Source organism: Aulonocara stuartgranti (genome assembly GCF_965226115.1).
Source record: "Aulonocara stuartgranti genome assembly, chromosome: 16".
In the NCBI taxonomy this organism is placed as follows: domain Eukaryota; kingdom Metazoa; phylum Chordata; class Actinopteri; order Cichliformes; family Cichlidae; genus Aulonocara; species Aulonocara stuartgranti.
In genome coordinates this window covers 11,393,716-11,408,448 of record NC_138952.1, presented here as the reverse complement: position 1 = coordinate 11,408,448, position 14,733 = coordinate 11,393,716, and the positions used below count along the sequence as shown (strand labels likewise).

General features: G+C 40.1%; 1 protein-coding gene across 1 annotated transcript; it reads left to right on the top strand.

Moving 5' to 3' along the window:
* The first annotated feature begins 448 nt into the window (after window positions 1-448).
* LOC309691091 (high-affinity choline transporter 1-like) lies at window positions 449-11,646 on the top strand. Its single transcript, XM_082508630.1, is given in 10 exon segments — window positions 449-733; window positions 1,929-2,181; window positions 2,466-2,504; window positions 2,507-2,578; window positions 2,989-3,144; window positions 3,312-3,460; window positions 3,739-3,882; window positions 4,125-4,278; window positions 5,847-6,064; window positions 7,056-11,646. Coding segments are annotated over 9 exon segments (1,770 nt in total). The 5' UTR covers window positions 449-733; window positions 1,929-1,997; the 3' UTR covers window positions 7,710-11,646.
* The last annotated feature ends 3,087 nt before the right edge of the window (window positions 11,647-14,733 follow it).

Below are 14,733 nucleotides of genomic sequence, written 5' to 3'. Positions count from 1 at the left end.
TAATAGATAGTAGTGCAGGAAGGCGATATAATAAAATACTGTAACTGTGCTGCTTCCAAATGTCTAAAAGTTTACTTCAACATCATATTGATCAAACGCACGAACTTGCGAGTAGATTGATGTTTTTGGACGAAAAGGCGTCAGAGTTGAATGTGTAATGCGGACTTATAAAGTGGAAATTAATCCTGTGTGCGTGGCTCACATTCTCAACATCACCGCCATACAGCAAGCCTTTGCAGTAAAGGCGCCTTGCCTTAATCATCAGCGAGCGAGGACCTGCGCAAGATCATAAATCAGGCCTGAAATGTAACCTGGCAAAGTAAAGGTTTCATCTATTGCCAATATGATATTATGATATTGGAAAGCTTTTCCGCAGAGGTTGTGCGTCATGCCATTCTCTATTAGGTGCTATTTTCGTCCTGCCCTGGAAGACATTTATCCACCATCTACCCACCCTGACAGCACCCAATAAACCCACCACTCCCATTCATCTCCACCCCTCCACCCACCTCCAGCCTCTCTCCCTCCCTCGCTCGGTCCGTCTCCCTCTCTGCTGCCGACCAGCATTTGTGATTTAAAAAACAACATAGTTGAATGGTGTTTGGTCGTCCAGGAGGATTACAGACTGGCAGCGCAATATATCACAAATATAATTTGTCTCTTACACTTTTTGAATCTACTTTTGGAGTCCCAGCTGTTGTGATCTATTTAGACCCGTTTTTCCAAAGCAAAGGTAAGAAAATTATATTTTGTAATGACTTTACTAAAATGATATGTGGTTGCCGAATGTAATTGCATTTTACTGCATTGACAATCGATTTAAAGAGAGCTCAATAATTCAACACCGGCCTCTTGGCGCCATGGTGTCAGCGCAACGGGGAACCTCAGGTTTGAGTTTGAGCACGAACCTCATCAATGCAGCTGTTTTTATGAATCTGTTGGAAAACGGACCGGATTTTTTTCCCAATGCATCGCCATTACAAAGGAGTGCCCGACTTTTGCGCACAATAGAGTTACCAGAAACATGCAAATGTGGGTGCAAATCTTTGAAAGCGTAAAGTTGTAAATACGTTGTTTTTTCTACTTACTTAAGTCAAGTGACCGAAAGGAATATCTGTAAATGAGGGCGGATAACGCGTTTAAAACACGTTCAGCTGTTGTAAAGAACTAACTAAAGTAACACTAATAATGTGCGCACTCTTGGACTGATACCACTGGATCGAGTTTGCGTCGTTTCTGATTCCGATCTGTTGATTTAGTGAAACAAGCTGAAGTCCCTGCTGGATACGGTAAGATTCATGGTCGCAGTATTTCCGAGCAGGAATTTGCAAATCGGTCATTTTATCTAAAATATAGTTTAACCCGAGGAGTTTAAACTATAATTGGCGAGTATATATAAATGTATTACTTGTTACACTTTCACGTTTACTAATTTTAACTTTGACATTTGGTTAAAAAAAAAAATATATATATATATATATATATATTATTATTATTAGTGGGGAAAATAATTAGTTGTTCAGGCCAATATAACTTCGGTTAACAAGGAGCATTAAAACTGTAACAGCTGAATATTTGCAGTAAGCGTGCATGTGCGCAGAAAACCTGAAAAAGAAATTTGAAATACTTTGTAATTTCTAACGGCGTTGGAAGCGCCTGGCATCACTTGGACTTAGCCAGTATTACATCCGACACACTGGTGATAAAATGCTTCTGTTTCGTTTCTTTTAAGAAATGTATTTGTCACACATTATTGTTTTCAGGTTGATTAAATTGATAGCTTTTGAAATGAAGTTCCATGTAGTTGCAGTTACAGTTTGTCTGCACTCCTTAAAATGTGTTTCTGCGGGTTGGGATTGTGTGTTTTTATTATTTCTGACAAACCACAAATGTATCATTAAAGGGTTTTTTCCTTTGTTTCTTCCAAGTTTTCTCCATGAGTATCCAGTCCGCGCGCAGCAGCACTTGATCTCGGCGGGGAAGCGGAGAAAAGGAAGATGACCATTCACGTCGAGGGTCTCGTGGCTATCGTGCTCTTCTATGTCCTGATTCTGTTTGTGGGGATCTGGGCTGCGTGGAAGAATAAGAACTCTGGAGTTGGCGATGGCTTAGATCGGAGCGAGAATATCATGGTTGGGGGAAGGGACATCGGCTTGTTCGTTGGTGGATTTACGATGACCGGTGAGTCTTTAAATCTGTATTTCTTGGTGTCTGTTCGACGGCAGCCACGTGCGCATTTTGTCCAATTTTCATACCATGTAAGGTCCAAAAGGACAAAAAAATAAATAAACTTTCCATTGACTAGGGTCTTCCGCTCCGTCTTTTACGCACAGATTGCGCAGCGGGCAGAAGTAGAAATTCCCATCACAGTTTACACCATTATACTCATGCAGTTCGGAAAACTTGAAATGTATATTTTCTTTTGATTTGTTAATTTACAAATAAGTTTTCTTCTTCTTTTTCAGCCACTTGGGTGGGAGGGGGCTACATTAATGGAACAGCAGAAGTGTCTACCTCCCAGGCTTCGGCCTGGCCTGGGCACAGGCACCCTTTGGTTATGCTCTCAGCCTTGTACTAGGTAGGAAACCTAGAAAAACTTGGATAAATATATCTGCTTATAGCGAGATTAAAAAGGGAAAGAGTTGCATCACCTATTGTAGGTAATGTAATGTAGTTTTAATGTAGTAATGTACTTTTTGCCTATAAATTAATATGCTTTCCTACTTTTAAGACAGAAATTCCTTTACATTAAATTCATATTGATATGATATTTAGGTGTAGGAAGACTGATCTTTGTGCTATTAGACTGATATTAAAGTAAATGTAAATTTAAGCTGTGTTGCTGAAGCATATAGAATTTGGTCTATTCATTAAGGTTATTATACAGCATCAGCACACTTTACGTTAAGTTAGTAGTACTGTACAACTTTCTAAAATGCTTCTCTCGTGCTTTTTGTCTGCATTACCTCAACATCTGACATCACTCAGGGGGGCTTTTCTTTGCCAAACCCATGCGATCACGTGGATATGTGACCATGCTAGATCCCTTCCAGCAGCTATATGGAAAAAGGATGGGTGGTCTGCTGTTCATCCCTGCACTCATGGGAGAAATCTTCTGGTCTGCAGCCATTTTGTCCGCTTTGGGTAGGCATCCCAATGGATGAGATCATGAATCTCACCACTTTAAATCTAATCTATGCTTTACAGTATACTGCATTGTATGCCCAAACTCATTGTGAGTGAAACATCAGGTTACCCAGATTTTAGTGAATATTTTTTTTCTTCTTCACACTGGTTATATTTCCATGCAGGTGCGACTCTCAGTGTGATAGTGGATATAAATATCAACATGTCTGTGGTGATCTCAGCACTGATAGCCATCTTCTACACACTTGTTGGAGGACTTTACTCTGTTGCATACACAGATGTGGTCCAGCTCTTCTGTATCTTTCTGGGTTTGGTGAGTTTGGGAGCTACTCAACCAGCAGCTCTAACGATTTTAGCCAATATTTAAACCAAATCTTCTATCAGTTCTAGAAGATTTTTAAGTAACTTTTTAAGTACACACAGAATCATATCAAAACATGAAATTGATAAAAACATCTTTTGTATCAACAACACAGGGTAGAGTAGAACTTGATTTCAACAGCCAGATTTTGAAATGGTATAAAAATACAATAATTCCATATTTACGTTTTATTGTATCAATGTTGCATTATGATTTTCTTCTCCTTTCAGTGGATCAGTGTGCCTTTTGCTCTGTCCAATCCTGCCGTGTCAGACATCGGTGTTACAGCCAAGAAAACAATCTATCAATCTCCTTGGCTCGGGAAGATTGAGCCTGAAGACAATTGGCTCTGGGCGGACAACTTCTTTTTGCTTGTAAGCCATAACTTTTATCTGAAGTTTCACCGAGAGACAGTATACAACTCTAAAGTCAATTGCAGACACACTTTCACTGAAGTCAAAATGAAAGCATCATGTTTAAGAGACCCATTTGTGGCACATAGCATTTAACGGTTTCTTAGTACTGAAATGGATATCTTTACTAGAAACAAAGAGATTCACAGTATTCTTTTCAGACTGCTGATTGTAATGCATTGGTTTGGTGTTTCTGTTTCTAGATGTTGGGGGGGATTCCCTGGCAGGTCTATTTTCAACGGGTTCTTTCTGCTTCTTCAGCTACCTACGCCCAGGTCCTTTCATTCCTTGCTGCCTTCGGTTGCTTGGTCATGGCTGTCCCCTCTGTCCTCATAGGAGCTATAGGGGCTTCCACTGGTAATAATACACACAGAGACACAAACACAAATATGCACCCACAGGTGCATCAGACATTATTATTCTTAAAGCTAAAATGGGGTCCCATAATATTTTAATAAACTGAATTAGATGAGTGTGCAGAAACAGTTCTTTTTAAACAGTGTACCCAAGCGTAGTATATATAATCCTTTCTTTAAGCAGTAATGGAGCTAGCTGTCATTTGCATCCAGATTTACAAGGACAACAAAGACAGGTAGAAGTATGAATCACTATACAGTGCCACTGGTGCTTTATATGCACACACGCTGTTATGTCTGGATTGCAGCTGTTAAATCAGACTTTTTAGGCAAACACACGCTAATCAGAGACTAATCCAAGACGGATGTGCACACGCACAGACATGCACAGTGATTAAGCAGTAAATGAAACATCACAAGACAATCGAAACATCCAAGAACCACATCCTTTATTCAAACGGGAAAGTGTGATCAAAGAGAGCACCCTGGCTTCATGGGGTTGTTTACACCCCAGCAGCCCTTTTCTTTTTTCAGATGTGTAAATGCAGATGTATACAGTGTCTGGAGGGTAAACAGCAGACGGATGCTGTCACGACATGCAGAGGAGAGAGAGCCATCAGACCATGGCAATTTAGTGAATATTACATCTGAAGAGGAGCTAATTAATCTGGTCCATCTGAAGCCGTTACTTGTAGAACTGGCACTAATCAACCACTGCCTATGAATATCTGGGGATGGGTAGAGAAAGACATATATATATAAACCATAGTCGTCTGAATGTTGGCTTAACAAAGATGAGGGTATCAGTACAGCCAGCGTCCATGCATACTTTTGTATCTAATAAGTTCAACATAGCCTGTCAGAACTATTGGCTCCCTTATGATGTTAACCATTATCAATGATTAATCGACAACAGTTAAATGCAGTTAATCTACATAATGTCCATAATTATTTAATACTGACTCATATGCTTCCACGGATCATTAACAAACCAGTATATTACCCTCATCTATGTTGAACTGGGGTCTAGTTTTCAGTCAGTATCCAGTTTAATTCGTACTATTATTACTGTGGCTTGGTTTATTGTGTTTTGACCAACCGCAGATTGAATCTGTGCTGCTATTAAGGCACCTGGGCACATTAAGGCCTTTTGTTTCTCAGCTTTAAAGCATGTGTATCCACTGAGAGCATTAACTTTTTTTGTCTGAAAAGCTAAGGGATCAAAAATTGTAATAAAGAAATCCGTACACTTAATTTTCTGCAGGGTGGCTGGAAAAGTAATGCTACTAATCTTAAAATGCGAATGTGGGCCAGGTACAGTTTGTTCAGCTTTAGTTACGTTGTGTTACTACCTCATGCAAGGCACTTTCTTTCTGTTTTTTGTTCTAACCAATAATTAAGACAAATGCTAATGACTGTTTTTCTAATTTAACACATAGATAATCTTGACAGTTGAGTGCAAAGATTGACTGGTTGGCTAAATGTTTCATAAGAGCCGTAATAATAAGCTGTGAAATTTGCATTGTTTACAATTATCAGTTTTTATCTGTTTCTCATGTCCTGATTCAGACTGGAACCAAACTACATATGGTTCCCTCCCTCCAAAGGATAAGGATGAGTCTGACATGATCCTTCCTATAGTGCTTCAGCACCTCTGCCCACCGTACATCTCCTTCTTTGGTCTGGGGGCTGTGTCAGCTGCGGTCATGTCATCAGCAGACTCATCCATACTCTCAGCCAGCTCCATGTTTGCCAGGAACATTTATCAGCTGGCGTTTCGGCAGTCGGTAAGAGCAATATTCCTAGCATACACGTACGTCTGCACAATTTCAGCAAGTGGTTCCAAACATCAGTCAGCCTATCAATAAATCAACTTTATTTTCATACGAAAAATACAACCAAACAAGAGCCTACAGCAGAAATTAAATGTGCACTTTATCGAATTTGCTTAATACCCGAAACCTCGAGATGGAAATCTTTGTAAGTTGTTTGTGTTATAATTATTTGTTAGATAATGTTAGATGGTTAGACAATCTGCCAAATTGGTCCCACTGAGATTTCCTGCTATTCATTCCCATCACATTTGTAACAGACATTAATTTTCAGAATTGTGAAAATTACTGTGCATGCTAATACTGTGCAAAAGTCTTAAGTCAACCTGCTTTTCTTTATATTCTGGTAGGAAAAAATATATTTAGGCATCCTTTTATTGCACTAACTGTGTATTTGGGAGCATTGTCATTCTAAAAAATGAAAAATGAAACAATTGCAAATCATATGCTTGCTTTTTTTCCAAGATCCCCCACACCACTGGTTGAAATGCAAACCCTAACCTCGGTTGTGTTGTAAAAGTGGCTGCAGACACATATTTATACCTCTCTTCTGGTTTCCATAATTAATATGTTCCTTTGAACATATTAATTATGATTGGAGGGAAAAAAATGAATACAATTGGATTAATCACTCGATAAGACCTGTTTTTTTTAAGACCAAATAGTGCCCTACAGTGTTGTTCTGTTGTACCACTGAGCTCACCTTTTCTCAACATCCAGTTTCCCTGAATAATAAGAGTATGGAGAAGAAAACGAGTGAATAATTTCAAACAGAACCTACATCTCCAAGCGCTTTCGTATCTAAGTGCAACCTCACACAGACACTACTTTAGCTGTAGGCTCTAATCTTTTATCTGAACTGACTTTCATTTAAGTTAACACCCTATTCCCCTCCAGTTGTTATGTTTCTGTCTTTACTCTTTTATCCCTTTCATCTCCCTTACAGGCCTCAGATCGGGAGATTGTTTGGGTGATGCGCCTCACCATCTTTGTGTTCGGAGCTCTGGCCACTGCCATGGCATTGTTAACAGGATCAGTATACGGCCTGTGGTACCTGAGCTCTGATCTGGTCTATGTCATCATATTCCCCCAACTTCTCAGTGTACTGTTCGTTAAGGGCACCAACACCTATGGTTCTGTGGCTGGTTATATCTTTGGTCTTCTGCTGCGCATTGGTGGAGGGGAGCCCTACCTCAAACTACCTCCATTCATCTATTACCCCGGCTGGGTGACCCAGGAGAAGGTCCATCACCTCACTGGAGATGTAGAGCACTTTGTCCAGCAGAGGTTCCCCTTCAAGTCTGTGTCCATGGCGGCATCCTTCTTGGCCAATGTGTTTTTTTCTTACCTGACAAAGTATCTATTTGAAAGTGGTATGCTGTCACATAAGTACGACTTCCTGGATGCTGTTGTTTCCAAGCACAGCAAGGAGATAATGGACAAGGCAACACTGGTAAGCAACCATGATAACATAATTCTTTCAGAGATGGCTCCTGTCAGGCAGGTCTTGGGTGCCTCACTTGCTGGGACCTTTACCAACACGGAGGTCCTCAGTGATGATGGGGCATCTAGTCCAGAGGCTTTTCACAATGAAGATTAGACATTTAAGGCACAAAGTAAACTAGAACCAAGGAATGTAAAGAAGAAGGAACAGTCAAAAGAGGCATCAATATTCTTCAGGAAAATTACTACTGCCACACTGGGAGCCAAATCAACAAAGCATCTGCTGTGGCTTTCAAGTGACTCCAAAAGTTTCTGACGGCAATATGGTGCCTCCTTCTTTTTGAGATTCCTTGCCTAGAAACAGCAAACGGACTCAATCATCTGTGCGAATCATGCCACACTCATTCTTGTGTTTTCTTATCACGACTCTGTGAAACTTCAACCATTTTCATTTAAGTGCTGCTATAGTGATCGGAGGAACTTTGGATGGATGTACAGCAGGCCTATATGAGCAAGTCTACAAGGATTTGTTGTGGATCATGAAAATAGTGCAATATCTAACCAAGAAACTGTGTCCACATCTACAAGTCATTATTTAAAGCATAATATACGTAAGTTCGTTTACATGCACCTGACAACTAAGCTTTTATCATACTTTGAGTTTCATGTAGAACAACGTTATTGATAGAGCAATAATATTTTTAGGACCCACGTTGTACAGCTAGATACATTTTACTAAATTTCATTTTTACCATGTCTTGTTTAAACCTGAAGACCAGTAGATGTTTGCAAGTTTTATGTTCTGTTTTCAGCTCGATTTAATCTTCTTGCTGAAGTCCATAATTATATAACCAAACCCTGACTTTACCAAATAGAAGATACTGACTAAATCAGCAAAATCCCAAACAGCGTTCCATAAAAACATTTTTTTCATTCACTGCCAACACTTAGCAAGCTAACTACCATCTTTGTTGTATTGACAAGATTACACTAAACAAAAGAGATCAATGAGTGACAGCATAAGAAGAATTCATTGTGGGGGTGTTTTATAGATACAGGGCAAAATTATCATTCATTTGAATGCAATGGGTGGCTCAGTGGTGTTGTGGTTAACACGCTCGCCTTACACCCGAAAGATCACCAGTTCATAACTGGGAGGAGACACAAAGCCAGCCTCAGGAGGTCACAAGCTAGTGTACTCCCACTATTTTGACCCAAGTCCCTACCCGGATAAATGGCAGGGTGTCGTCAGGAAGGGTGTCCACTGTAAAAATCCATGCCAAATAAAATATGCGGATACATCCTCTGTGGTGGAACTAAGGGAGCCACCGAAAGTACCTATCCATGAGATTAATGAAGCTTCTGCTCAGCTCTGTTTTGATCTTTGCTATTCTTGTCAGTACTGACGAGTCCCTAAAGTTACAACTTTATTGTAATTTAACCCAATCTCTTTAATGTGAGCTGATGAGATGGTGATAGTGAAATCAGAAAACTAAAACAGTGAGTAAAACGACAACAATAGTCTGGAGCACAAAAGAGTGGTTCTGAGCTCGGTGATGTAGTCATTTGATCCAGTATTTATTCTAAAATAAAGTTTGATGGTCACAGGGAGACATAAAGAATGATCATAAGCTTCCTGCTACTGACACTAAAGTTCTGCACTGAACCTAAATTGTGTGCTGCTGAATCATCATGAATCAGAGTAATTAGACAGGAGCTCTGACTTTATTACACGCCACCCCGTGACCTTTCTTTCCCTTTGTACTTTCCAGGCAGCCATTGTCTTCCCTTCATTTCAATGCATTATGAAAATCAATTTGCTATTGTTGTTTTTGTCAAACATACAATGGGAATACATCTTTAAACTACCATTCATTTACAGCTGGAATGGTAACACTGACACCAGTAGAAGCACATGATGTTCATTTTGCAAACAGATTTTATAAATGACTGGAACCTAATAGCAGCCTGGAAATAAATCTCAATGCAAGACGCGACAGTGAACTTTGAAAGTAATCAAGAACACTTCAGTGATTTTTATTTTTAACATGAACTCACAGAAGCCATTTTGAAATATATGTGTGTGTGTGTGTGTGTGTGTGTGTGTGTGTGTGTGTGTGTGTGTGTGTGTGTGTGTGTGTGTGTGTGTGTGTGCGCGCGCGCGCGCCTATGATAGTTTGTTTTCTCATCCTAAAGCTGTATTGACTGGCCAGCCACAGCAGGTTAGTGGGGACAGGAAATGATTGTTCCTCCAGGATGGTGTTAGTAGCACCAGTCATCATCGATCCGGCCCCAAGTCGATCAGCCCTCAGGACATTTGATTAATGCTGCACAGAGGTTCAAAAATTATGGTTGGTAAGGAGTGTGTTACAGTGCGATATTAGCAGTGATGAACGTTGAAGTGTTACTTGATTGAGCACCCTCATACATTGTTCAGTTTAAGTCCTTACATTGTCAAGGGCCTGGCAGTTTTAAACTACCAGACACACTGCTGCCCTGTGTGGAAAAAAGAACAAAAGAAACAAAAAAATCTGTCAAGTTAAGAAGATTTTTGGCATTGTTATGTGTTACTGTTGTCCAGTTGACTTCACTGTGTTTATCTCCTCTTAGCATCGTTGTGGTTCGTTGGTGTCTTTTTGAATCTTATGGACTTGCCTTAATTCAAACGTCAGTGGTAAAAAATGAGTGATTTAGGAACATGTTGAAAAGGTGACATGTGTGAAATATTTTTCCATTGAAGGATAAGGCTGGTAAAATTCTAGATGTTTTTGTCAACAATTATTACCAAGTGAGACCGAAATCAACAATGTGTTAGTCGGTCTTTTGGTCCTCTCTGACCTCAAAAAGTTCAGCGAGCTATACCTGGTTTACATTTTTCCCTCAAGATCACCTTCTCAGATAGCTTCTTGTGCTGCTGCTATTTTTGCATTGCTTTCTGATAGTCCTGCTATGACCACTTGCTCTGTGAGATTTTATCACAGACCTCAAAATTGTGCACAAACCTCAACATCTGCTTCAAACTGATCGAGGTTTGTAGGTTCAAACCATGAAGGAGCAACATCAGCTCATGAGTACGACAAGAAGGGTGAGACTACCATTGTGGAGTCCTACTGCTCTACTGGCATCTGAAAAAACATGACCTCAAACGATGTGAGCACTTGCCAAAAATATAAATGGAGTTGAAGCTTTACTGTGTTGGCAAACCGGAGGAGATCAAGCATAACTGGCAGAGGTACAAGTGAATGTGACTGCTACTGAGTGACAAAAAATAGCAGATGTGCTGGAAGCTGTCTGGACTTGCACCAGTAGGTGATCTTGAACAGGCGTTTTAATCTGGAAAGTTTAAGGATTTTAACTGGCTGTTTCCCAAATTTTTTCAACCTTTTACATAATCCTTATTGATCCCAGAAGTATGGTGTTTTGTTTTGGGGGTAGGAAAGCTAAGGTTTCGTCTTCAGTGGCAAAACTTGTTACAATCATATTATTTATGATTTTTGCCTTTTTAGGCAATTAGGTCGCAATGTAAAAGATCTAGAATAACACCAGCCTTCATCCTTTAAGACGTCAGAATGGCCTTGAAGTTAGTCTACAGAGAGCAAAGGGGACTTGATCCCCTTGTGCAGCCATATCAGCTGAGGTATAGTAGGACCTACTAGATCCTGATCTGACCTGAACCAGTTTTGGGATCGATGATAAATCAGCTTCAGCTTCAAACAGGGCGGTCTGGTCTGATGCTATGCAAAGTGTCAGGCAATCTCATTGGACTTAAATGTGAATGTAAATGTTCTCCTCAACAGATGAGTGTGTAGTTTCCAGGGTTCATCCACAAACCGGAACGCACACGCAGAAAAGAATCAACGTCAGCTGGTGGACTGACACGTTTTTGGCTCTATGTCGTAAATAACAATGACGCTGTATTTTTGTGTGATAAATGTATATACCAGGAAAAAAAAGAAAAAAGCATAGGAACAAATTAGTTTACCTTTAAATGCAGCACTGAAAATGATGTTTGTTGACAGTGAAATTACAGCTATTTATTTATTTATTCATGCAGTGTCTATAAAAGTATAGTTGTAATTGTGAGGTCACTTGAATAAATTATATTCATTTAGCAAAGTACTGAGTTGGTCTTCTTTCATCTATACGTACCCACACGTTTGTTCTATAGTGTATTAAATGTAGAGATGAGACAGTAACGGCAGAACGGCATTACGGTAAGACAGTGAATGATAGTTATGGCTTACAGTATGCCTCCAAATAATAAATGTGAGTCGACTGTGTGTGTGCATGTGTGTGTGTGTGTGTGTGTGTGTGTGTGTGTGTGTGTGTGTGTGTGTGTGTGTGTGTGTTGTCTACTAGAGGTTTTAATCTACAGGCTGCCACCCACATGGAATCATCAATCAAAATGCTCACCTCCGAATCTTATAACTGCCAAAACTGTCAAGGCTGTCAATCAGTCTAACGCACACGCGCGCGCACACACACACACACACACACACACACACACACACACACACACACAAATAAACAGTCTGGACCCCAGCATGACCCCTGGCTGGTGGAAGACATCTTCAAATTGCATTGTTTCCTCCTCACAGTATTACGTTCAGTAAAAGGTGAGTCATGTCCAATATTGCACCAGATTTGTTATACAGGGTGGGCCATTTATATGGATACACCGAAATAACATGGGAATGGGTAGTGATATTAAAGTCCTGTTTGTGGCACATTAGTATATGTGAGGGGGCAAACTCCTCAAGATGGGTGGTGACCATGGTGGCCATTTAGAAGTCGGCCATCTTGGACACAACTTTTGTTTTTTCAATAGGAAGAGGGCCATGTGAAACATCAAACTTATTGGTAATGTCACAAGAAAAACAATGGTGTGCTTGGTTTCAACGTAACTTTATTGTTTCATGAGTTATTTACTTTTTTTTTCTTTTTCTTTTTTTTTTTTTTTTGGCCTGTCCCGTTTGGCTCTTTTGCCATCAGAATTGTTGTCTAAAGGCAAAGAAAGATGCCCAACGGATTTACTTTACCAAACTGAGTTATTTACAAGTTTCTCTTTGTTCACAGCCATTGACATGTCGAAGAGGTTAACACGTGAGGAGCGGATCGAAATTGTGTTGATATCTGGTGAACGCAGTAACCGGGTCATTGCAGCAGATTTCAATGCAAGACACCCTACGAGACCACCCGTCTCCCATGCTACAGTTAGCAAACTGCTTGCTAAGTTTCGTGAAACTGGTTCAGTGTTGGATTTGCCAAAATGTGGATGCATGAAAACTGTCACTAATGAAGAAACATCAGTGGCTGTCCTAGCTTCATTCAGCAAGAGCCCACAGCGTAGCACTCGCCGCATGTCACTGGAGAGTGGCATTAGTCGAACATCCCTTCGGCAGATATTAGCTACTCACAAATGGCACCCTTACAAACTCCAGCTACTGCAGCATCTCAACGAGGATGACCCAGATCGGCGCACAGAATTTGCTAAATGGGCAAAACAAAAATTGGAACAGGACCCTCAGTTCACGCAGAAGATTTTGTTCAGTGATGAGGCAAACTTTTATGTGAATGGTGAAGTTAACAAACAAAACCACCGCTATTGGCCTGACACTAACCCACATTGGATGGATCCCTCCAAGATTGTTGGAACAACAAAAGTGATGGTTTGGTGTGGTATATGGTGTACAACGATAGTGGGTCCATTCTTCATCAATGGAAACCTCAAGGCCACTGGATATTTGAAATTGCTACATGATGATGTGTTTCCTTCTTTATGCACTGAAGCTGGCACGTTCCCTGAGTTTTTTCCAGCAAGAAAAACTTCTTCGACATGTCAATGGCTGTGGACAAAGAGAAACTTGTAAATAACTCAAGAAAGAATAAAGTTACATTGAAACCAAGCACACCATTGTTTTTCTTGTGACATTACCAATAAGTTTGATGTGTCACATGGCCCTCTTCCTATTGAAAAAACAAAAGTTGTATCCAAGATGGCCGACTTCTAAATGGTCACCATGGTCACCACCCATCTTGAGGAGTTTGCCCCCTCACGTATACTAATGTGCCACAAACAGGACTTTAATATCACCAACCATTCCCATTTTATTACAGTGTATCCATATAAATGGCCCACCCTGTAGATTATGGCCACTAGGCATGGCTTTAGTATGCTGGAATACTGTAGATAGTGAAAAAATGGTGGAAATGACGAAGACCTCAGAGAGGATTCATGGATGTATAGAAGAAGGAGAGGGTAGATGAAAAGCTGGAAAGTGTAACAAGTAATGTAGATGTTTTCTTCCTTAGCAGAGCCCTTTGTGTTCCACGTGCAACCCTGTGATGTTCATCGTGTGTTTATCATCATAAACCTCTGACTGAACTCCCAGCTGATGTCTTTGTGTCTCCATGCATCCATATATGTACTCCCTTTTAACCCTGCAGGCTAGCCTCAGGCATCATAATGCAAACTTTGTCCTCACTGAAGCTTTCTCTGTGTTTAACACAACAAAGAATTCCCTGAACATTCCCTGAACTAGCACGCACTTCACACACATATTTCAGCCCTGCAGCACAACTCATGACTTATTCTCTCTAAAATGACAAAAAGTCAGGAAAGCCAGCTGAAAATGCTGATGAAGAAACAACAAATTATAGACTTGGACTCATATCTTTTATTTATTGATTATTTTACATTTTAAATGCTTTTGAGACTGAGAGTTTAATAAGTGATTGGCTCAGTGCTTAAGTGCAGCTGTTTTTGTGCTTCCAGACACACTGACAGAACTTCAAGTAGCTCAGGGGTGTCAAACTCAAATGCACAGTGGGCCAAAATTCAAAACTGGAACAAAGTCGCGGGCTAACGTTAATATTTATTGAAATATATTTATTCCTCCAGATATAAGAATGAATCTTTTCTTATGGACTCAAACATGTTTTGCTAAAAAACTGAATATGGAACAAGCAAAGCTTAATACTAAACAATATATATATTAGCTGTATAATACCAGTAGGCCAGCTCTAATAGTAATTTGGTATGGCTTCGCGGGCCAAATGTAATTAGGCTGCGGGCCATACTTGGCCCGCAGGCCAGAGTTTGACACCTATGAAGTAGCTCTTCCTTTAGAAATTATATTTTGTAAAAAGTATCTGCTGCTTAATTAAATGAATAACAATCC